Raw genomic sequence first — 25,520 nt, forward strand, 5'->3', positions numbered from 1 at the left:
GGAGGATTCGATGCCAAAGTGCTGGGCTTGCCGACCCTTCACCTCTCATAATTCCTCCCTGACATCTACCCTCTTTTGACAGCAGAAGGAAAAGTTGCTGCAACTCTGTCTGGAGTTTTTGCAGTTCCCTCTGCCCCTGGTTGCTTTCTGGATCCCCTTGTGGATGAAGAACCTCTTGATGTTCTCCTTGGTGGCTTCCCACCAGTGAACAGGGGAATTAAAGAGGGCTTTCAAGGTTCTCCAACCTGTGTACTCCCTCTCTAGTTCCTTAATGTTCTCTGGGGTCAGCAGCTTAACATTCAGCTTCCACGTCCTCTTGCCTGCTTTCTGGTCCTCCCGCGGGCGACGGGTGGCTCACGGAAGGCAGTGGTCAGAGAAGAACACCGGCGTGACGTCGGTGGATCTGACCGTGACAGACTCTGAGTGGAAGAGGAAGTCAATCCGGGAGTGGGTTGAGCCATCCGATCGTGTCCATGTGGCTTGTGGCTGTGCTCCTCCAGTGGGGTGCCAAAGGTGTTGCGCAGCTTGGCTGTTCTGACCGTTTCCATCAGGAGTCTGGAGATACTATCCAGCCTGCAGTCGGCGCTGCCAGATCATCCAGCCACATCAATCAGGGAGCGGGAGCTATTTGATGTCGGCTACCAGGAGGCACCCCGCAGCCACCTCTTTAACTTGGGTGATTGAGAAGTTGCCTCCCCGCAGCAGAATCCCTTAGTTGTCATTTGATAAGGAACTAGCAGGGGTTTTATTTCCCAACTCTGAACCACTCTCCAGTCCAGTTGGCGGTGGTAAGGCACCTTAAGTTGGAAGAGGAAGAGGAAGAAGATCCAACTGCTGGTAAGTCAGTATTCTGGCAAAAACTACACCATGAAGACAAAAGAACACTCCAAGCAACTCCATCTAAAGATTATTAAAAAGCACGAGTCAGGAGATGGATACAAGAAAATTTCACTAAATATCCCTTGGAGTAGAATTAAGTCAATCATCAAGAAATGGAAAGAATATAGCAGAGTTATAAATCTGCCTAGAGCAGGCTGTCCCCAAAAAATATGTGGTAACTTCTACTTTGAAAAAGGACCACTCAACAACTTCATACCGAAAAAAACAACTTTATCTGGGACGGCAAAACCAATACAGGTTTCCCCTGCTTTCCGAAGGTAGAGTGTTCCTATGAAATGGTTCGTAAGCCGGAATGTCGTAAAGTGAATAAGCAATTACCATTTATTAATATGGGAAAAATTTTTGAGCGTTCCCAGACCCAAAAAAAACTTACAAAATCATGCCAAATAACACATAAAACCTAAAATAACAGTAACATATAGTAAAAGCAGGAATGATATGATAAATACACAGCCTATATAAAGTAGAAATACTTTTCTGCAGCACTGTCTAGCGCAGCGAAAATCTCGCAGAAGTGCTCTCGGCAGAAACACTCTCTCCAGTAACCTTTAAGCTATGAAGCTGCCAAATCATACCAAATAATCATAAAAATACACAGCCTATATAAAACAGAAATAATGTATATACAGTGTAGTTTCACCTACCGGAATTGGGAAGACTCCAATAAATTGCAGTTTTGTCACAGTTAAACACTTGCTTATACGAATAACCACCTGACGCAATCAGCAATCGCCTCTGATCTGGGCTGACAATTACGTGCCGGGTGGCACCTAATTAATTAGCTTGTTTATTTCGGCTTTTTTCTTAAAGATGTGCTGGGTGCATTCCGACTACCGCTGTACCACTGCATTCTTCGCGGCAATGTATTGGTCCGCGGCCCGAGCTTGGGGACCACTGCTTAAACTATGAAGCTGCCCTCGCCTCAGAAACTGATCATACCTCCCATGACTACCTTTAAATTCCACTTTCACAACACTTTCATCACCATCATCCAGTACTTTCTGTTTCAGCTTATTAAAAAGACTGACTGATTTCTCCTTAAGTATAAGAAAACTTAACGGAACACCACGCTTTGTACACCCATCAATCCACTCAAGCAATAGACTTTCCATTTTATCCATTATTGGATGCCGACTAAGAGAGACCACTTTGCTACGAGCAGAACCAACAGTAACATCGGCAGCTTTCAAAATTCTTTCTCTCTGCATATAAATAGTGCGAATGGTGGACGCAGGCAAGTTCAACGCACAGACAATGTCCTTACTTTGTTCAACGCGATCGAAATGCTTAATTATGTCTAGTTTTACACTAAGTGTAACACCCTTACGAGCCCTTTTAGGCTTTTCTGATACCTTAGAACTCATCTTGCTAAAGGATGCACAAAATAAATTGAGATAAAGCACGTGCTTAAGCAATGGCAGCTAGAATGCAGTTCCGGGGGAGGAGCTTGGCTGTTCGGGCGTGCGCTGCCTTTTTTCGTAACAGTGAAAACATCTTCTGTTAGCGAAAACAGGTAACTAATGTAGGCCTTTCATAACAGCGAGGTGTCGTACAGCGAACGTTCGGAAAACGGGGGCCACCTGTATTTACATACAGAGGCTTTCACTGAACCGTACTGCGTGGCAGAGAAACTATATACATGCACACCGGAGAAAAACGGAAATAAAACCTCCTCAACCCCGGAACCAGCCTCTCTTTACAAACAGCTTCCCCTAGCAGGAATATTGCTATATTACCATTATCCTGATTAGTACTAACTTATTTTTATAATGCTCACATTACAACACTTCTCCCCCTTTAAATTCCAACATTCCCCAACTGTAAAAGAACTGGGAAACAAAAATAGTGGTGTCATTAATTTGCGTACCCCTGAAACTTATACTATACTCTCAGCAAACAGTTTACCAACACAAAACACATGAAGATCATAGCAGATTCAACATTCAGTCCAACAAAGAAAACTGTCCAGTCAAACATTCAACCTGTCAGGAGGTTTGCGAGTGTGCTGTGATCTGCGTACTACCCCCGGTGACCCAGCAGGCACTGCTGGTGAGGGTGCTTTGGGTGGATCTGGTGTTGGGGGCATGAGAGGGGTCTGTGTATCCGTGTGAGAATGTCCATCCTCTTCAGGGGACCCCGATCCCTCTGCCAGCGTCTCTCTCTCTCTCTGGCAAAGTCACTGGTGGACATGCTCCCACAGTAGTCTGTCTCACCATTGGAAACTCCGTGGAACTGTCTGCCTCTGAGCCTGTATCATGACGCAGGTGCACATGGTCCTGACGTCTGCAGAAAACATGTTCGTCAGTCAGCTTAACAACATAGGAGACTGGACCACTCTGCTCGTATACAGGAACGAGATAGATCAGCTGGTTGAGTGCTGTCGCAACAACCTTGCACTCAACGTCAGTAAGACCAAGAAATTGATTGTGGACTTCAGGAAAGTGAAGTTCAGGGAACACACACCAGTCATCATCGAGGGATCAGAAGTGGAAAGGATGAGCAGTTTTCAGTTCCTGGGTGTCAACATTTCTGAAGATCTATTCTAGGTCCAATAAATTGAGGGCATGACAGCAGCTATATTTCATTGGCAGTTTGAGGAGAGTTGGTATGTCACCAAAGACACTTGCCAATTTCTACAGATGTACAATGACAGCATTCTAGCTGGTTGAATCAAAGTTTAGTATGGAGGGGCCATGCACAGAATCGGAAAAGAAGCTGCAGGAAGTTGTAAACTCAGACAGCTCCATCATGAGCATTAATCTCCCCAGCAGTGAGGACACCTTCAAGAGGTGATACCTCAAAAAGGCAGCATCCATTATTAATAACCTCCATTACCCAGGACCTGCCTTCTTCTCATTCCTACCATCAAGGAGGTACAGCAGCCTGAAGACACACGCTTAACATTTCAGGAACAGCTTGTTCCCTTCTGCAATCAGATTTCTGAATGGACAATGAACCCATGAACACGACCTCACAATTTTCTTTCCCTCTATTTTCTTTCACTCCCTCTGTTTTCACACTAGTTTCTAAATATCAAAAGAATTACTATAAAGATCAGTAAACAGTAAAAAATGGAATTAAATCAATATTTGGTGTGACCACCCTTTGCCTTTAAAACTGCACCAGTTCTCTTAGGTACACTGTCATGCAGTCTTGTCAGAAAATTGGCTGATAGGTTGTTCCAAGCATCCTGGAAACTTGCCACAGTTCTTCTGCAAACTTTGGCTGTCTCACTTGCTTCTGTTTCTCCAGGTAATCCCAGACATCCTTGATGATGTTGAGATCAGGGCTCTCTGGAGGCTATACCATTGAAAACCATTAAAAAAAAATCGAGGGTGCCTCAGACTTTTACATAGTAATGTATATATATAATACTTACTTTTGTAATTTATAGATTTTATATTATGTATTACAATATACGTCTGCCATAAAAGAACAATTTTCACAACATACGCAGGTGATATTAATCCTGACTCTTGATTTTGAAACTTCTGATAAAGATGCACTAATCATTCCATAGTTTGATGTCTTTTAAACAACCTAATGCATATCCTGTCTTTTTCTCTATAACTCTGATTCATTCATTAACAGATCTGTGGCACTCTATCAAATGCAAGTTGAAAAATGTATATTAAGTGATGTTAAGCATATTGGATTGAAGTGTGTGCAGTTTAATGCCAGAGGTAGTATGGGTAAGGGTGAGGTACATGGAACTACAATGCTGTGGATACTTAGTTGAGGGAGGAACATGAAGGGATACTTTAGAAAAGGTAGGGAAGGCATTGGGGTTTCGTGGGGTGGTCACAGAGGGATGTTGCACTATTAATCAGGGATAATATCACAGTTGCATTCAGAGGGAACATAACAGAGGGCTCATAACTGTCTATATGGGTAGAACTCAAAAATAAACAAGGTGCAATCACTTTAATGGGATTATACTACAGACCCTTCAATAGACATTGGGTTACTGAGGAACAGGTATGCAGGCAGGTTAGGGAAAGGTGTTAAAACACCAAGGTTATTTCAGTGGGTGACTTCTGCTTCCCTGATAGAGACTGGGACCTCCTTAGTGCAAGTTTTGGATGGAGCATAATTTGTTAAATGCATCTAGGAGGGTTTCCTAAATCAATACTTAGCTAGTCCAACAAGAGGAGGGGCCATACTGGACCTGGTGTTGAATAATGAGCTTGGCCAAGTGACTGACCTTTCAGTGGAGAGCAGTTGGGGAATAAGGAAGCTATAGAAATAAGGTGCTTGGTGGAAGAGTATTAAATTGGACTACAGCAAACTGCGAGAGAATTAAGCAGGAACTAGGAAAGTTAATTGGGACAACACATAGGAAGTGCTGGTGGAACGCAGCAGGCCAGGCAGCATCTATAGGAATAAGTACAGTTGACGTTTCGGGCCGAGACCCTTCGTCAGGACTAACTGAAAGAAGAGATAGTAAAAGATTTTAAAGTGGGAGGGGGAGGGGAAGGGGGAGATCCAAAATGATAGGAGAAGACTGGAGGGGGAAGGATGAAGCTAAGAGCTGGAAAGTTGATTGGCAAAAGGGATACAAGGCTGGAGAAGGGAGAGGGTCATGGGACGGGAGGCCTAGGGAGAAAGAAAGAGGGAGGGGAGTACCAGAGGAAGATGGAGAGCAGGCAAGGAGTTATTGTGAGAGGGACAGAGAGAGAAAAAAGAGAGAGAGAAAAAAAAGGGGGAATAAATAAATAAGGGATGGGGTAAGAAGGAGAGGAGGGGCATTAACGGAAGTTAGAGAAGTCAATGTTTATGCCATCAGGTTGGAGGCTACCCAGATGGAATATAAGGTGTTGTTCCTCCAACCTGAGTGTGGCTTCATCTTGACAGTAGAGGAGGCCATGGACAGACATATCAGAATGGGAATGGGATGTGGAATTAAAAGTTAATTGGGAACAGTTGTTTTATGGCAAATCTACACCTGACATATGGAGGGTCTTTAAAGACCAATTGTACAGAGTACAGGACAGGATGTTCCAATAAAAAGGAAGGACAAGGAGAGCAAGGTACTTTGGATGAAGAGAGAGGACTGTTCTATGTTCTGTGTTAGTACATCCCCAATATCAATACATTGCTTCCTGAGAGTACTGTAAAGTGCTTTTGGAAATTATATGCTTTTTACAAATCATCACTGATTGTCCTTAACTAAACTATGTAGTTCTACTGGACACTAATTTTTACCTCATCTTATTGAAGTTGGCAGTTCCTCTGGCACAAGTTCTACATTCGAGGGTGTTTTAAAAATTGTGTTCAGATCAGAGCCTTGCTATTTCCTGCTAGATTTTTCTTCAGAGTGCAGAGGTGCATGCCAACAGAATCTGGCTCTCTTTCCAGGCTGAGTCCCACTGACAGTTTTGTATAATTGCCCTGTGTAACTGTTCCAATTTCACTTGTATTCTTCATACCCACTATCACCCTCATTCAGTGAATACCAAAGCTATTCGGGAGCTCTAACATTCTGATGTCCTCATTAAGAATCGCTTCTTATTTATAAAATCCTTCACTCATTCCCCTTATTTGACACACCAGTTTTCTTTTCTATGTCCTTTTGGCCTTTCTAGTTTTTTTTGTTGGTTTGCCCTTTATTTTCGTTATTAGTCCTATTTATTTTAACTTTTCTCAAATTTGGAACTGCAGTTTTTTTCTACCTGTGCTCACATTTCTCAGTCCATGTAGAGTCCATATAAAACTTCTGTATTGTATTGACTACTTTTTCATTCTCTATGCACTATTTAAAGAAAACTGGGCATCTCCTGGTATCCTAACTATGTTCTTCCATCATTCGATGTAATGAAGAATAAAATCACTTTGTTGTTTGTGAAACTGCACACAGCTTTGGTGCTGTAGTTTTTAACTTGATCTTGGACTGTAAGCAATAATTATTGCCAGCAAGGACTGCCTACTGAAAGCACAATTTAACTATGTGGTATAGACTAGAGCCATCTACAGGCCAGACTAGGTAAAGATGGGATTATTTCCTCTGAAAAACTTTAATGAACACAAGATTTTACAAGGGGATAATCACCAAAGCACAAAAGACCATTTATCCTGAATTCAATTCATATTTATCATAATGAGATCCTGAACCTGTGCCGACCAGCTGGTTGGAATGTTCAAGGAAATCTTCAATCTCTCACGACTGCATTCAGAGGTTCCCATCCGCTTCAAAAGGGCATCAATCATACTGGTGCGCAGGAAGAGCAGTGTGAGCTGCCTATAACAATTATCGCCCAATCGTGCTCAAATCTACTGTGATGAAGTGCTTTGAGTGGTTGGCCATGGCCATGTGCCTAAGCAAGTACCACAACAGCTCTATAGTAAATGCATAGTAAATCTCACTGGCTCTTCATTTAGCCTTGGACCACCTGGACTATAGCAATACCTACATAAGGCTGCTAGTTATTGATTACAGCTCAGCATTCAACATTCTTATCCCCTCAATACTAATCAATAAGCTTCAAAGCCTGGAACCCTCTGCAACTGGATCCTTGACTTCCTCATTGAAAGACCATTGTCAGTGAAGATTGGAAATAACCATCCCCTTGCTGACAATCAACACAAGTGCACCTCAAGGATGCCTGCTAAGCCCGCTGCTCTGCTCTCTCTACAGCCAGGATTATGTGGCGAGGCACAGCACAAATACCATCCATAAACTTGCTGAAGACAAAGCTGTGTCAGCTGAATCTCAGATGGTGATGAGGAGGTGTACAGGGTTGAGATAGGCTGGTTGAGTGTTGTTCCAACAACAATCCTGCACTCAATGAGAAAGTTGAAGGAACAAACACTAGTCCTCATCATGGGGTCAGCAGTGGAAAGGGTGATTAATTTCAAATTGCTGGGTGTCACCACCCAGGACATGGGCTCTTCTCATTATTATTTTTTTATTACTACCTCATTATTTATACTTTTTTTACTACTATTTATATGTAATGTTCTGGTTAAGATTTTTACTGCTATGCCGTAGGTATTTCATTTTAGTAGTTCTGTACAAGCAGTGTGTTCTGCTTTTAGGATGTTTTGGTTTCAGCTAAAATATAAGAGGCTATGATGTTCAACTTAGGAATCAAGATGGCAGAATCAGGAGAACGTTTGAGAGAGAAGGGCAGAGAGAGATTTGTGATGGACAGTGTGGTTCGGGGTTTTTTTTTTGGTGGGAGCTGCAGAGAGGACAGAAGAGAAGATGGTTGAGAGCGTCCCTTTTGCACGAAGTGTTTTGTGCGGATAAACGCCTCCAAGTGGTTCAAGATGGATTTTGATTGAAGTTCAGAACGTGGTGTGTGTTTTCACACAGACCTTGGGTCCAGCACATGAGTAAAAAGGACACCTTAAAAATGAGCTCCAACTTTATGTGCACATTTGGACTAGGTTAACTGTAATGGGCCCTTTTATTTATCTTTTTTCTTTTCTTTTTCCTACTAACTGTTCCATAATGCTGAAATTTGTAAATATACTTTCTTTAAAATTTTATGTAGTGTACGATCTGTTATTTCGTGCCAACTGACAATTGTGTATGCGCAGTATTTACACAGCATTAGCTCAAATCAAGGTTTCTTTAATCAGATCATCACAACGTTCCTGTTTGGCTGAACCCCAAATCATATCAACTCTAGACGTGTATTGTTTTCGAAAAATGGCCTTCTCACTGCTGAGTCCTGTAGTTGTTAGCAAAGTCGGCTAAAGGACCAAGTTTGCCCTTTGAGGGGTTTTTATATATATTTCTTATTGTAATTTATAGTGTATTTTATATATTGCACTGTACTGCTATCGCAAAACAAATTTCACGACATATGATTCTAAACTTGTATCTAACACTGTAATGGATTCATTAATTACAGTTGCCACTCCTCTTCCTTTAAAATCCTATTTCCTGAATATTTCATTAGAAATATTTCATAAGAAATACTTTGTTTTAGTTCTGCCCAGGCACAAGGTATACATCTGCGAGTAGCTATTATATCACTTCCAAATCAACTGACTAATTTTATGCAGAATATTTGTGCTTTTGCACTTATAAAGCACCTTCACAAAATAAACTGTCCTGCTGCACTTCATTGAGATTATGTTCAGAAGGACAGTTGATTTTGTTAAGGTGCTTTTTAAGTTCAAGTTACTGTTGAAATGGAAGAAACATTAATTTTAGGAAACAAAAAGGAAAATAACTAAAAAATAAGTAATGTTATAAAGACAGGCATTTAGTTTATCAGCAGGAGGAGCAGATAACACTAGAATTTATTTTGTGTAAAGGGAGGATGCAGAAGATTTGGATAGAATACAGAAGAAGTTTACCAGATTTAGAAGGCATGAGCTATGAAGTGGTGTTGGACCTGATAGAAGTTTATAACATTATGAGAGCTGTACGTTGGGTATACAGTCAGAATCTCTTTTTCCCAATACTAGGGGACATATATATAGTGTGTGAGGGAAAAAATTTAAGGGAGCTGTGCAGGGCAGGGGTTTTTACACATAGTGGTGGGTGCCTGGAACAGGCTGCTAGGGCTAATAGTGGAAGCCAATATTATGATGGTGTTTAAGAGACTCTGAAATGAACACATGAATATGGAGGCATATGGATCATATACAGGAAGAAAGATATTAGTTTAATTTGGCGTCATGTTCATCATGGGTCAAAGGGCCACGTCATGTACTGGACTGTTCTAGGTTCAACGTTCTCTGTTCTATGGTTGTAATACTGCAACAAGTTTGCTCATAAAGGTAAACAGCAGTTAGTCAAAGATTTAAATAGTAAGATTTAAAAAAAAAATAAGGATTTAGAAAGAATTACAATCTGAGGAACCAACAACTAGAAGTTGTTATTAAAGCTCGATGAAGGGGATACTGAATGGAGATGGACTTGTAGAGCTCCAGTGTTCCATGCTTACTCTATAATTCACCTCATTGGATTTTATTTCTATGTTTTCCCTCACTATGCATGCACTGTACAAATACAAGTTACCAATGAATCTACTTTTAATTTTTAAAATCGAAAAACTGCAAACCTGAATATTGGCAAGCACTTCGCCTGTTACTTGATTCAGCACTGATTTGACATCATCTATGCTATAACATGCCAAAGGACCTTCGGTTGTGAGGGCTTTAACTTGCATATTCTCTTCAGTCTCTGCCTCAACCTGGAAAAAGATGTCAGCCAGTGGATAATTTATCTAAACATGAGAATATGTGCACATATTCTTGATTAACCATAAGCTTAGAAAACTAGATAATACCTCAGCCTCTGGTTCCTCTGTTGACTGCAGTAGGACGAAGGATGAGTAGATATCCCAAGTTAAACTCTCTTCCAATGGTGGAGGGAATGGATCTGCTGACTTGATTACTTCAACCTCAAGCTTAAAACAAGGAGAAATATATTCTGAATTCAGACACTATGTCCAGTTCTCCGTGTTATCATAAACATAGAAAAGATAAAGTTCATCAAACAAAACAAGTAACTAAACTTATCGGGATATGAAAATGAAAAGAAAAGAAACTTGCATAAGCTCTAAATCTCAAAGCTGGAAGCACTCAGCAGGTCAGGCAACATCTCTGGAAGCAGAAACAAACTTAACATTTCAGATTAGAGACTTTTTCTAGAACTTTTTTCTAGGGGAGACTTCTCTTTCTCAGTTCTGATGAAGGGTCTTGAACCTGAAACATGAATTCTGTTCCTTTTTCAATAGATGCTACCTGATATACTGAGTGTTTCTACTAAACACATCACTTCCTTACTTGAATGAATCATGAAATGTTTAAAATAACTTGTGCCTACAAAGGCTTGCTTCTCTTATGGAGACTCTGCTTTTCCTACGTTTCTGCATCCAAGATATTTTCTATAGGATTACCTACCAGATTGTTCAAATACAATGAGTTCCATTCATGTTCCAACTCCTGGCTACTATATGCCCAGACTCCTCTATAGAGCCACAGCTTTTTCCTGCATGCATATATTCAAAATTTTCAACTCTCTGTACTCCATTGCTGTCCTTTGGACTCCATTTTCAGGTCCTAATTTTTCCACTGCATTCACACCTCTTCAATTCTTTTCTCCGAAAACATCTTCCAGAATGCTAGCCCTTATAATTTAATGAGAAGGAATACAGAAGAGACAGTTTAAAATCTGTCCAGATATATGCTGGGCAAGAAAACTAGGCAGCACAGTGGTGCAGCAAATAGAGCCACTATGTCGCAGCACCAGAGACCTGGGTCCAATCCTGACCTCAACTGCTGTGTGCAGAAGCTTGTATGTTCTCCCTGTTTTAACCGGGAGCTCTGGTTTCCTCTCTCATCCCAAAGATATGCAGGCTGGTAGGTTAATCAGACACTGTAAATTGTGCCTAGTGTGTCAGAGAATGGTTGAATCTTCGGGGGGGGGTGGCGGGGTGGAGGTGTTAAAGGAAATATGAGTAAAATAATAAAATGGTATTACTGTACAATTAATGTAAATGGATGACTGATGGCTGACATGGACTGCTAGTCCAAAAGGCCTGTCTCTGTGCTGTGTTTCTCTGACTCTTAGATGCAAGTTATTTTAATACTTACCACCAATGTTTATCTACAGCCTTCAAAGAACTAAGGTTCATTTATTATCAAAGTATACAACTCTGAAATTCTTCTTCTCCAGATAGCCATGAAATCAAGAAATTAAAGTATGGCAGGACAATCATCAACCCCCAAACCCCTCCTTCCTACACACAAAAACAGAACAGGCACACTGACCCCCCAAATCCCCCTTCCCCACACACAAAAAAAATGAAAAAGATCGGGCAAAAAAAACAGAATATAAAAAACATAAGACTGAGAAAAAATGTCTACAGTCCCAGTCCATATCAAAAATGCAGAAAACCTGGGTAACGTTCTCCATGCACAGTGGCAGGCCTTCCCTCTCTGGCAGCAGAGCAATCTCACCAGCGATCAAAAGGCAGTCATCCCTTTCTCCAGTAGCAGAGTGATCCCCCAGTGATCAAAATGCAGTCTCCCTCTCTCCAGCAGCAAATGATCTCATCAGCAGTCAAAAGGCAGTCATCCCTCTCCAGTAGCAGAGCAATCCTGCCCGTGATCAAAAGACAGTCTCCCCTCTCCAGCAGCAGAGCGATCCCCCAGTCATCAAAAGGCAGTCTCCCCTCTCTTTTAGCAGAGTGATCCTCCAGTCATCAAAAGACAGTCTCCCCTCTCCAGCAGCAGAGCGATCCACCAGTCATCAAAAGGCAGTCTCCCCTCTCCAGCAGCAGAGTGATCCTCCAGTCATCAAAACGCAGTCTCCCTCTCTCTGGCAGCAGAGCAATCTCACCAGCGATCAAAAGGCAGTCATCCTTCTCCAGTAGCAGAGTGATCCCCCAGTGATCAAAAGGCAGTCTCTGCTCTCCAGTAGCAGAGTGATCCCCCAGTGATCAAAAGGCAGCCTCCCTCTCTCTGGCAGCAGAGCGATCTCACCAACGATCAAAAGACAGTCTCCCCTCTCCAGTAGCAGAGCGATCCCCTAGTGATCAAAAGGCAGTCTCCCCTCTCCTTTAGCAGAGTGATCTCACCAGCGATCAAAAGAAAGTCTCCCCTCTCCAGTAGCAGAGCTATCTCACCAGTGATCAAAAGGCAGTCGTCCTTCTCCAGTAGCACAGCGATCTCATCAGCCATCAAGAGGCAGTCTCTCCTCTCTTTTAGCAGAGTGATCCCCCAGTGATCAAAAGGCAGTCTCCCCTCTCCAGTAGCGGAATGATCTCACCAGTGATCAAAAGGCAGTCTCCCCTCTCCTTTAGCAGAGTGATCCCGCAGTGATCAAAATACAGTCTCCCCTCTCCAGTAGCAGAGCGATCTCACCAGTGATCAAAAGGCAGTCTCCCTCTCTCCCTCTCTCCAGCAGCAGAGCGATCTCACCAGTGATCAAAATGCAGTCTCCCTCTCTCCGGCAGCAGCGCGATCTCACCAGTGATCAAAAGGCAGTCTCCCTCTCTCCAGCAGCAGAGCGATCTCACCAGTGATCAAAAGGCAGTCTCTCTCTCTCTCTCTCTGGCAGCAGAGCAATCTCATCAGCAATCAAAAGGCAGTCTCCCTCTCTCTGGCAGCAGAGTGATCCCCCAGTGATCAAAAGGCAGTCTCCCTCTCTCCGGCAGCAGAGTGATCCCCCAGTGATCAAAAGGCAGTCTCCCTCTCTCCGGCAGCAGCGCGATCTCACCAGTGATCAAAAGGCAGTCTCCCTCTCTCTGGCAGCAGAGCAATCTCATCAGCAATCAAAAGGCAGTCTCCCTCTCTCTGGCAGCAGAGTGATCCCCCAGTGATCAAAAGGCAGTCTCCCTCTCTCCGGCAGCAGAGCGATCTCACTACTGATCAAAACGCAGTCTCCCTCTCTCTGACAGCAGAGCGATCTCACCAGTGATCAAAAGGCAGTCTCCCTCTCTCCAGCAGCAGAGCGATCTCACCAGTGATCAAAAGGCAGTCTCCCTCTCTCTGGCAGCAGAGCAATCTCATCAGCAATCAAAAGGCAGTCTCCCTCTCTCTGGCAGCAGAGTGATCCCCCAGTGATCAGAAGGCAGTCTCTCCTCTCTCTGGCAGCAGAGTGATCCCCCAGTGATCAAAAGGCAGTCTCTCCTCTCTCTGGCAGCAGAGTGATCCCCCAGTGATCAAAAGGCAGTCTCCCTCTCTCCGGCAGCAGCGCGATCTCACCAGTGATCAAAAGGCAGTCTCCCTCTCTCTGGCAGCAGAGCAATCTCATCAGCAATCAAAAGGCAGTCTCTCCTCTCTCTGGCAGCAGAGTGATCCCCCAGTGATCAAAAGGCAGTCTCCCTCTCTCCGGCAGCAGCGCGATCTCACCAGTGATCAAAAGGCAGTCTCCCTCTCTCTGGCAGCAGAGCAATCTCATCAGCAATCAAAAGGCAGTCTCCCTCTCTCTGGCAGCAGAGTGATCCCCCAGTGATCAAAAGGCAGTCTCCCTCTCTCCGGCAGCAGAGCGATCTCACTACTGATCAAAACGCAGTCTCCCTCTCTCTGACAGCAGAGCGATCTCACCAGTGATCAAAATGCAGTCTCCCTCTCTCCGGCAGCAGAGCGATCTCACCAGTGATCAAAAGGCAGTCTCCCTCTCTCCAGCAGCAGAGCGATCTCACCAGTGATCAAAAGGCAGTCTCCCTCTCTCTGGCAGCAGAGCAATCTCATCAGCAATCAAAAGGCAGTCTCCCTCTCTCTGGCAGCAGAGTGATCCCCCAGTGATCAGAAGGCAGTCTCTCCTCTCTCTGGCAGCAGAGTGATCCCCCAGTGATCAAAATGCAGTCTCCCTCTCTCCGGCAGCAGAGCGATCTCACCAATGATCAAAAGGCAGTCTCCCTCTCTCCAGCAGCAGAGCGATCTCACCAGTGATCAAAATGCAGTCTCCCTCTCTCCGGCAGCAGAGTGATCTCACCAGTGATCAAAATGCAGTCTCCCTCTCTCCGGCAGCAGAGTGATCCCCCAGTGATCAAAATGCAGTCTCCCTCTCTCTGACAGCAGAGCGATCTCACCAGTGATCAAAATGCAGTCTCCCTCTCTCCGGCAGCAGAGCGATCTCACCGGTGATCAAAAGGCAGTCTCCCTCTCTCCCTCTCTCCAGCAGCAGAGCGATCTCACCAGTGATCAAAATGCAGTCTCCCTCTCTCCGGCAGCAGAGTGATCCCCCAGTGATCAAAATGCAGTCTCCCTCTCTCCGGCAGCAGAGCGATCTCACCAGTGATCAAAAGGCAGTCTCCCTCTCTCCAGCAGCAGAGCGATCTCACCAGTGATCAAAAGGCAGTCTCCCTCTCTCTGGCAGCAGAGCAATCTCATCAGCAATCAAAAGGCAGTCTCCCTCTCTCTGGCAGCAGAGTGATCCCCCAGTGATCAGAAGGCAGTCTCTCCTCTCTCTGGCAGCAGAGTGATCCCCCAGTGATCAAAATGCAGTCTCCCTCTCTCCGGCAGCAGAGCGATCTCACCAATGATCAAAAGGCAGTCTCCCTCTCTCCAGCAGCAGAGCGATCTCACCAGTGATCAAAAGGCAGTCTCCCTCTCTCCGGCAGCAGAGTGATCCCCCAGTGATCAAAATGCAGTCTCCCTCTCTCCAGCAGCAGAGTGATCTCACCAGTGATCAAAATGCAGTCTCCCTCTCTCCGGCAGCAGAGCGATCTCACCAGTGATCAAAAGGCAGTCTCCCTCTCTCTGGCAGCAGAGTGATCCCCCAGTGATCAAAAGGCAGTCTCCCTCTCTCTGGCAGCAGAGTGATCTCACCAGCAATCAAAAGGCAGTCTCACTCTCTCTGGCAGCAGAGCGATCTCACCAGTGATCAAAAGGCAGTTTCTCCTCTCCAGTAGCAGAGTGATCCCCCCACTGATCAAAAGGCAGTGTCCCTCTCTCTGGTAGCAGAGCGATCTCACCAGTGATCAAAATGCAGTCTCCCTCTCTCTGGCAGCAGAGTGATCCTCCAGTGATCAAAAGACAGTCTCTCCTCTCTCTGGCAGCAGAGTGATCCCCCAGTGATCAAAAGGCAGTCTCCCTCTCTCCAGCAGCAGAGCGATCTCACCAGCAATCAAAAGGCAGTCTCCCTCTCTCTGGCAGCAGAGTGATCCCCCAGCAATCAAAAGGCAGTCTCCCTCTCTCTGGCAGCAGAGTGATCCCCCAGTGATCAAAAGGCAGTCTCCCCTCTCCAGTAGCAGAGCGATCCCCTAGCGATCAAAAGGCAGTCTCCCCTCTCCTTTAGCAGAGTAATCTCACCAGCGATCAAAAGACAGTCTCCCCTCTCCAGTAGCAGAACGATCTCACCAGTGATCAAAAGGCAGTCATCCTTCTCCAGTAGCACAGCGATCTCATCAGCCATCAAGAGGCAGATTCTCCTCTCTTTTAGCAGAGTGATCCCCCAGTGATCAAAAGGCAGTCTCCCCTCTCCAGTAGCGGAATGATCTCACCAGTGATCAAAAGGCAGTCTCCCTCTCTCCAGCAGCAGAGCGATCTCACCAGTGATCAAAAGGCAGTCTCCCTCTCCCTGGCAGCAGAGTGATCCCCCAGTGATCAAAAGGCAGTGTCCCTCTCTCCAGCAGCAGAGCGATCTCACCAGCAATCAAAAGGCAGTCTCCCTCTCTCTGGCAGCAGAGCGATCTCACCAGCGATCAAAAGGCAGTCTCGCTCTCTCTGGCAGCAGCGCGATCTCACCAGTGATCAAAATGCAGTCTCCCTCTCTCCGGCAGCAGCGCGATCTCACCAGTGATCAAAAGGCAGTGTCCCTCTCTCTGGTAGCAGAGTGATCTCACCAGTGATCAAAAGGCAGTCTCCCTCTCTCTGGCAGCAGAGTGATCCCCCAGTGATCAAAAGGCAGCTTCCCTCTCTCTGGCAGCAGAGCAATCTCACCAGTGATCAAAAGACAGTCTCCCCTCTCCAGTAGCAGAGCGATCCCCCAGTGATCAAAAGGCAGTCTCCCCTCTCCTTTAGCAGAGTAATCTCACCAGCAATCAAAAGACAGTCTCCCCTCTCCAGTAGCAGAGCGATCTCACCAGTGATCAAAAGGCAGTCATCCTTCTCCAGTAGCACAGCGATCTCATCAGCCATTAAGAGGCAGTCTCTCCTCTCTTTTAGCAGAGTGATCCCCCAGTGATCAAAAGGCAGTCTCCCCTCTCCAGTAGCGGAATGATCTCACCAGTGATCAAAAGGCAGTCTCCCTCTCTCCAGCAGCAGAGCGATCTCACCAGTGATCAAAAGGCAGTCTCCCTCGCTCTGGCAGCAGAGCGATCTCACCAGTGATCAAAAGGCAGTCTCCCTCTCTCTGGCAGCAGAGCAATCTCATCAGCAATCAAAAGGCAGTCTCCCTCTCTCTGACAGCAGAGTGATCCCCCAGTGATCAAAATGCAGTCTCCCTCTCTCTGGCAGCAGAGTGATCTCACTAGTGATCAAAATGCAGTCTCCCTCTCTCCAGCAGCGAGCGATCTCACCAATGATCAAAAGGCAGTCTCCCTCTCTCTGGCAGCAGAGCAATCTCATCAGCAATCAAAAGGCAGTCTCCCTCTCTCTGGCAGCAGAGTGATCCCCCAGTGATCAAAAGGCAGTCTCTCCTCTCTCTGGCAGCAGAGTGATCCCCCAGTGATCAAAAAGCAGTCTCCCTCTCTCTGGCAGCAGAGTGATCCCCCAGTGATCAAAAGGTAGTCTCTCCTCTCTCTGGCAGCAGAGTGATCCCCCAGTGATCAAAAGGCAGTCTCTCCTCTCTCTGGCAGCAGAGTGATCCCCCAGTGATCAAAAGGCAGTCTCCCTCTCTCCAGCAATCACAAGGCAGTCTCCCTCTCTCTGGCAGCAGAGCGATCTCACCAGTGATCAAAATGCAGTCTCGCTCTCTCTGGCAGCAGAGCGATCTCACCAGTGATCAAAAGGCAGGCAGCCAGCACTCACCCTCAGCATTCACCTCAATGTTTCAATCTCCCTCATCACTTTAATTGGCGAACAATGGCAGCTAATCAGTAAAATGGAGTCGAATATCAGCTTGCGCCCTGCCCTGTATCCTTCTCACCATGAGATTCCCACACGCTGCCTCTGCCTCCCGGAATCTTCTTGGAGATTGCAGAGTGCTGAAACACCCAAACAATCTCCAAACTGCAAATCACAGGCTCCAACAGTTCCAGAACCACATTCAAGACAAAAAAACACAAATGGAAAAGACATGAAAGACATGATCTATCCAGAAGGTGTCGACTGAAGGATCATTATGTGCAAGCGCTATCTTGACCCGAAGTCATGAATAATCCTAAATACAGGTAATCTGAAATTTGATAATGTTTTGTTCATGTAAACCCATTGTTGTTCAAAGAGCCCTTATCCTTACATACTGTGGTTCTCCATTGTTGAAACTATTCCAAACCCTGCATTTTGCAGCTTGCTCTTCAGTAGGCACTTTGGTCTGACTGTTCCACTTAATCAGAATTGCACAAGCCTTTCATTCTACCCCAACTTCCTTCCTTCTTCAATACATACCTCTGTAACCCTCTTTTGCCCTCCCTTTAGTACCATTACCATTTAACCCTCTTTTCCCTTCTGCAGAAAAAGAGATGCATTTATGCTGGTTGATGAGAACCAAAACCACTGTTCCTGATAAATTAGTATGAAAGCATGACACTGTTAGGAAACGTAGCAACAAACTTGCTTACAGTAAATGCCCACATCCAACAATGTGATAATAAATAGATAGTCTGATTCAGTGATGTTGGACATATTAGCCAGGACACCAAGAGAACACCTTTATTCTTTCGTGAGCTCTTTTATTTTTGTCTGACAGAGCAGGTGGGTTGTCTGTCATAGCAAGGCTGCATTTATGACAGTGTTGTGCTCACTCTATACACCATGGGATCTTGAAACAGGACTTGAAAAGATAATTTAACAAAATATGTGTTCAGATCTTTAAAACAGAATTTGAACCCAAAATGTGTGGCTCTGTTAGTTAAGTTTATAAATTTAGATGTATGTACATATCTAACAGTTTATTCTTACATTGTACATTTCCCTACTGATTACTTCAAAATTACTTTCAGATATTGATTGTTTTCTTCTCCATTCCATAAGTGAATATGATAGTCTACAAGATGGAATTTTTACCCAAGTGGTGTGGTACTGGTGTCACTGGATGACCAGGGATTTGGTATCATTACAAATATCTAGGCATACTTTTTTATACTAATGGGCTCAGCAAAGCTGCTGCTATTCAGTTGATGTTTGAAAGAGAGCCACTTGCTAGACGCTGAGTGTAGGTCAGTTTACTCCTGCTAAATGTGCTAGTCCACTGCAGCACAAAGATCAAGTGCACCTGACCTATGTACTGGGTACAGAGTGGAACATATTTTTGTTTTGTGCTGTGGGCCCAGGTACACTTAGGCCCTCAGCCTCGCACCTATTCACAGTGAAAGTCCTACCCTCATTTGTCTTTCCAAAGCAACTACTTGCACTTATCCAAATTAAACTCCACACCCTTCCTATAATGGGTGACCAGAACTGAATTCAATACTCCAAGGTGCGAACTAATTCGAGTTTTATAAAGCTGGAACATAACTTCCTGACTCCTGAACTCAGTTCCTTGACTGATAAAGGCAAGCATGCCACGTGCCTTCTTGAGTAAAACAGTTATGAATTATCTTGCTGCTTATTTCTCATCAACTATCAGTGACAATAATCACTACTTTTTGAACACAAACACACTCAACTGACTATATTCACTCTCAACTAAAAATGGCGGGAGGAGAAGATGGTGACGCGACACAGCGTGCATGGCCTCTCCGGTGATGAATATCTGTTATCTGTCAAGTAGGAGGCAGTGCACAATTCTGATTTGATGGAGGCAGACGTGAGAAGCACAGAGGAACATCTGGTGAATCTTCTGAAATGCCTGTTCGCTGCTGCCACCACTGTGTGATCCAAAATCTCCAGAGAGGAAGGCCCCGAATCCTTGGCTTTGCCTGTTGCTTGGCGGCCGGGGCCAGGGTCGAAGTGCTCGGCAGAGATGGTGCTCGGTGTTGGAGAGCCGGTTGGAGGCATGAAGTTTTCGGACGGACTCAGAGTCAGACTGTGGTCGGGTGCTTCCAGGATGTTTCATCGGCAAGCTTGCGGCGCTGGAAGCTCATGGCAGGGAGAGTTTCTCCCTTCTACCGTCTGCGTGAAATGTTGGGGCTATTGGGACTTTGAGACTTTTTTTACCGTGCCCATGGTCTGCTCTTATCAAATTACAGTATTGCTTTGCACTGTTGTAACTATATGTTATAATTATGTGGTTTTTGTCAGTTTTAGTCTTGGTCTGTCTTGTGTTTCTGTGATATCATACTGGAGGAACATTGTATCATATTTTAATGCATGCATTTCTAAATGACAATAAATGAGGACTGAGTGTCCTCATAATCTAAATCTAAATATTTTAAAACTTTTTTTCTCTAAGCATGGTGTAGTGTCCAGCAGCTGATGCTAGTTAGAAACTGTACGGCAACAGTCTCCTGCCCCATTTAAGTGGTATAGTGTCCAAAATAAACAAAGAGAATCCCAGCTATTTTCTTGATTAGTTTTTGTTAACTTTAAGATCTGTCTCAAATAAGTGGCTGCCCCAATTAAACGATGGCCCAATTAACTGGAATCCATTGTATTTTCATTAGGGACCTCAGTTTTGCCTCCTTTCTGGGGAATGGAATGGAACAGAAGTCCCATATGCTATTATGGTATGTGCTTTGATAATTCAGTTTCCTCCAATTTCCCAATGTACAGTATTCCTGGATGATTAGTGAATGGGGCAGCAAACAGGTGTCCAGCATCATTGTTTTAATATATGGTTTATAATTTTAAAATAATCTTAAATTATAACTGGAGGAGGAAAGCTTAACTGTCAGTTGGATCGTACATGTTTATTGAGAGCTTTGTGATTTAAAATCAATTTAACTCATTGGCAATTCTAAGTACTTCGAAATTTATATGTGTTTCCATTTATAAAATCATCTGCAGAGGAATATTTAAACCATACTCTGTATATCATGTAAAATTAATGCCTTATGAATATGGTATTAATTTTACATCGAAATAGTTGTTCACCATTGGACAGCTGATTGCACCTTGATGTTTGACTCCTCATTAAGTTCAACATAGGAGTGAGAACTGGAACATGCCCAGACCTGATCAGGTCTTCTTGAAGAATCCTGCACCAAATTGCATAAGAGGAATTGTTTTCTTCTTATTGTTTTAAGTGAAACAGAATGAGAATCTCAAGTGCAAGTGCTTTTCACATAGAGTCTTTTAGTGTTAAAACTGCACTTATAACCTTTTAAGTTTTTTAACGTATACTTAAACTATATAAATTAAAAAAGCACAAGCAGTTATGACCCTTGTTTCACATTTTCCGCATTTAGTTGATTTCTTTGTCCTACAGTACACAAAGCTTTACTGCTCTTTTTCAAATGATTTGATGAGGGCAGGGGTTAGACTTGGTCTACTCGAACATCAGCAAGCCTTCGTTAAGCTTTCATATGGTAGATTGCTATGGAATGTTAGATCGCATGGAGAGCTTGCTAATTGTATACAGAAATGGCAGAAAGCAGATGATGATGGTAGAAGGTTATTTTATGGATTGGAGGCCATGGCAAATGGTATTCCCCAAGGCTTGAAGTTAGGCTCATTGCTATTTGTAATATCTATATCAATGATTTGGATGTGATATAGTTAATAAGTTTAATTATGTGTGCAAGACATAGTTAATAGGTTTGCAGATGACACTAAAACAGGTGGTGTTGTTGTCAGTGAGGATGGTTATAAGGATTTAGAGATTTCAGCTGGTTAAGTGGTCCAAGGAATGGAAAATGGAATTTAATTTGAATAAGTGCAAGATGTTGCACTTTGGAAAGTCAAATGGACGGCAGGACTTTCACAGTGAACAGAAAGATCCTGTGGTGTGTTATAGAACAGAGGGACCTAGGAGTATAGGTACCTAGTTCCTTGAAAGTGGTATCACATGCAGATAGAGTGGTGAAGAAGACTTTTGGCACACTGCCCTTAATCAGCCAGGACACTGAGTACAGAAGTTGGGGTATTATGTTGCAATTGTACAAAACGTCAGTATGGTCACATTTGGAATATTGTGTTCAGTTTCAGTCACCCTTTATAGAAAAATGCCAATAAGCTGAAGGAGTGCACAGGGGACTTAGAAAGATGTCGTTCAGACTCAAGGGACTGGGTTACAGAGAGAGTTTGTATAGGTTGGGACCTTTTTTTCCATTGGAGAATGGGAAAATGAGGGGTTATCTTATAAGACTGTATAAAATTATGTAGGATATAGGTAGGCTGAATGGTCACAGTCTTTTTCCTAAGACTGGGAAATCAAGAACTAGAAGGCAGGTTTAAGGTGAGAGAAAAGAAATTTAATACAAACTTGGGAGGGTTAATTTATCATCCAGACAGTTGTCAGTATATGAAATGAGCTGCTAGGGAAAATGGTAGAAGCATGTATATTAACAACATTGTATACTAACATACTTGGACAGGTACGTCGATAGGATGGGCAAATGGGATTAGCTGAGGTGGGAATCTTGGTTGACATAGACCAGTTGGGCTGAACAGCATATTTCCATGTTCTACAACTCTATGATTCCATTGCCAGTTCTCCCTGTTCTCCATCCAACTACAGACCTAACATTTTGTTCTGTCTCTACCTCCTTCCATCCTTCTCTGCAACATACAAAATTAATTCATTTGTAGCCTTTCCCAGTTCTGATGGGAGTATTTTCTCTGGAGCTGCTGCCCAACTGACTCAGCTTTCCAGCATTTTTGTTATTATATTTTAAAATAACCAATAATTTGAGAAAAAGGAAATATTAACTAGAAATATTATTTTAAAGCATTTAAATATTAATAATTGAGATTTAAATAAAAATAAAGGTTATGAAGTGCACTTTTTACAGTAAAAGACTTTACATGATAAACACTCACCTGAGACTTTCATTCTGTTCCACTTAAGCCAAAATGAAAAAACAATTGTTCTCATCTGATTCAATATTCTTCAAGAAGTCCTGATCATAAGTGTAAAGAGTAAAGTGCTAAGATGCAGTCAGTTATTCAATGATGAGCTGTTGACTGCAACTTCCAGATTTACATGTTAGCATACATATCTCCATGCTTACAAGATACTGTGCAGAGTATGGTTTAAATATTCCACTGCAGATGATTTCACATGTTGAGTTCCTTAGTCAGTTAATTTTATTTTATTATCTACTTCTCTTAAATAGCTATAGATAGTAGAAAAATAGTTTAATTTGGTCATGATATTTTTAAAGTACACACAGCAAAATGATGGCAAAACCCCAGATACCTGATCTAATCACAGTAAAATGTCCTAGTCTGAGATTACCTTGCTGTGGAACTGTGCTTGTTGAAATAGGGTATGGTTATATGCCACTTTGGGTCATCTTCAGTTTATCACCATCACCTACCCCATCCCACATGCCAAATTTGAGTCTAATGAAATTATTTCTGAACCAGATATACTAAAATGAACCCTAATAAAGCTATCCTGAAATAAATACAATCTGCACTTGGTAGATATTTCATTTCAATCTTGGTATTGTTATAGTAAAGCACATGAGTAACAGGCATGATTTGTCTTCATTTCCATGTATTTCAGTGTATTTAACATTCACTGTGTATTGATCTACAAGCTGAGGTGGAGATGAATGAAAGAAAATCATGTTGAAACAAATCGATGGGTTAAAGCTAAATGTCATGTAGGTATTTTCATTTAAAAAATCATCAATTTCACTGAACAGTTCAATGAAATTCAGTATCTTCATAAATATGATGTATTGCTCTTTAATCTTTTGAAGTTTCCAATGCAATTTGTGTACGATATTCATTCTGTCTAATATTTGTTAAAATCTTTCAATAAAATTGAAACAACATTCTTCATTTATGTATTTGTCAAATGCAATTAGATAATCAGTGGTTACCAAATCAACTATCAAATCCTCTGTTCTCAAAATTAAATATCCAGCTGACAACTAACATTTCACAATTTTAATTGGACAATAATCCAGTTAACAGTGTATTTATTTTTAATTGTCAAATTGCTTTCAGAGTTAATAAATGAACTTTTGTCAAAAGTTTTAAATAACATATTGACTATTTTATCAGATTCAGATCCATGTATTCATCACATGTACATGGAAACTCACAAAATTTGCAGCAAGTAAAATTTTCAGGGAAATATTACAAGGGACAAATGGAATATCTGTTAAGTTAATCAATTTAAACCAGGATGTAAATGGCTTATGCGTTCATAAACTTAGATTGAAACAAAAACAGGAAAGAGTCTGGACTTCATCCAGAGTTTAATGCCCTTCTTTAAATTATCAGACTATTTCCTTGAACTTCAGAAAGGCTGATTTCACGCACCATGTGCTAGCGCCTCACTATCATCAAAGGAAAATTGTTATCTGAAAACTAAACCAACGTGGATGCCTGTAGACGATAATTAAGATGTATTTCAATCAAAATAACATAGAAAAATGGTTTCTCAAAATATTTTTCTTGAAGAGAAGTTAAGTTTAAAAACAACAGGAAGCTTCCCACCAAACACACAGATTTTGTGAGTTGCATCACTGTTACTGAAATAAGTCTGAATATATATTGCAAAAATAGGATTAGGAGAAATGGTTAACTTTCCTACTATTATAAATGTTTCTAAAAAGAATTCCATAAAATAAAACCGTATCATGCTAACAATGCTGACCGCTAGATGCCCCTGCCCATCTTCATTTAACTCTGTCACAATAGCGTTTTAATCTTATTTTACCACTTAGGCTTTCTAGCTTCATTTTAAATGCATCCTCATTAGTTGTGTTACCCAAATCCAACAGCAGCAAATTGCATATTTACACTATACTTTAGGTGAAAGAGGTTTCTTTACAATTCTTGTTTCTTAAGACAATCTGATACAATAACTTAATCATATAATACTACTTTTTTACCATTATACAGTTGAAAATTAGCAGTAACAGGGGAATCTATTGTTAGGGGGTCAGACAGGTGATTCTGTGGACGCAAGAAAGAAAGATGGATGGTTGTTTGCTTCCCAGATGCCAGGGTCCGGGGTGTTTCTGATTGCGTCCATGATATCCTGAAGTGGGATGGTGAACAGCCAGAGTCCGTGGTATATATTGGTACCAATGACATGGGAGGAGGTCCTGAAAAAAGACTACAGGGAGTTAGAAAGGAAGTTGAGAAGCAGGACCTCAAAGGTAGTAATCTCGGGATTACTGCTTGTGCCACACGACAGTGAGTATAGGAATAGAGTGAGGTGGAGGATAAATGTGTGGCTGAGGGATTGGAGCAGGGGGCAAGGATTCAGAGTTCTGGATCATTGGGACCTCTTTTGGGGCAGATGTGACCTAAACAAAAAGGAGGGGTTGCACTTGAATCCCAGGGGGACCAATATCCTGGCAGGGAGGTTTGCTAAGTCTATTGGGGAGAGTTTAAACTAGAATCGCTGGGGGATGGGAACTGAACTGAAGTGACGGAGGAAGGGGCGGTTGGCTCACATATAGAGAAAGCTTGGAGACAGTGCGAGAAGGAGGATAGGCAGGTGACAGAGAAGGGATACGCTCAGACCAATGGTTTGCGATGTGTCTATTTAATGCAAGAAGCATCATGAACAAAGCAGATGAGCTTAGAGCGTGAATCAGTACTTGGAGCTATGATGTTGTGGCCATTACAGAGACTTGAATGGCTCAGGGGCAGCAATAGTTACTTCGAGTGCCAGGCTTTAGATGTTTCAGAAAGGACAGGGAGGGAGGAAAAAGAGGTGGGGCATGGCACTGGTGATCACAGATAGTGTCACAGCTGCAGAAAAGAAGGACGTTATGGAGGGATTGCCTACTGCGTCTCTGTGGGTGGAAGTTAGAAACAGGAAGGGGTCAATAACTCTACTGGGTGTTTTTTATAGACCACCCAGTAGTAACAGGGACACTGAGGAGCAGATACGGAGACAGATTCTGGAAAGGTGTAATAATAACAGGGTTGTTATGGTGGGAGATATTAATTTCCCAAATATTGATTGGCATCTCCTTAGAGCAAGGGGTTTGGGTGGGGTGAAATTTGTTAGGTGTGTTCAGGAAGGTTTC

At 43.0% G+C, this 25,520-nt stretch overlaps 1 protein-coding gene across 1 annotated transcript in view; it reads right to left on the reverse strand.

The window, feature by feature from the left end:
* Positions 1-25,520, reverse strand: part of cabcoco1 (ciliary associated calcium binding coiled-coil 1) — a 111,291-nt gene that overhangs the window by 19,007 nt on the left and 66,764 nt on the right. Inside the window, exons 6-7 of the mRNA XM_063071162.1 lie at positions 10,149-10,268; positions 9,921-10,052 (exon numbers count right to left, since the gene is read on the reverse strand). Of these exons, the coding sequence (XP_062927232.1) occupies positions 9,921-10,052; positions 10,149-10,268 (252 nt within the window). The remainder of the gene's footprint in view (positions 1-9,920; positions 10,053-10,148; positions 10,269-25,520) is intronic.

This window comes from Mobula hypostoma, chromosome 19, assembly GCF_963921235.1.
Source record: "Mobula hypostoma chromosome 19, sMobHyp1.1, whole genome shotgun sequence".
NCBI classification, from domain to species: domain Eukaryota; kingdom Metazoa; phylum Chordata; class Chondrichthyes; order Myliobatiformes; family Myliobatidae; genus Mobula; species Mobula hypostoma.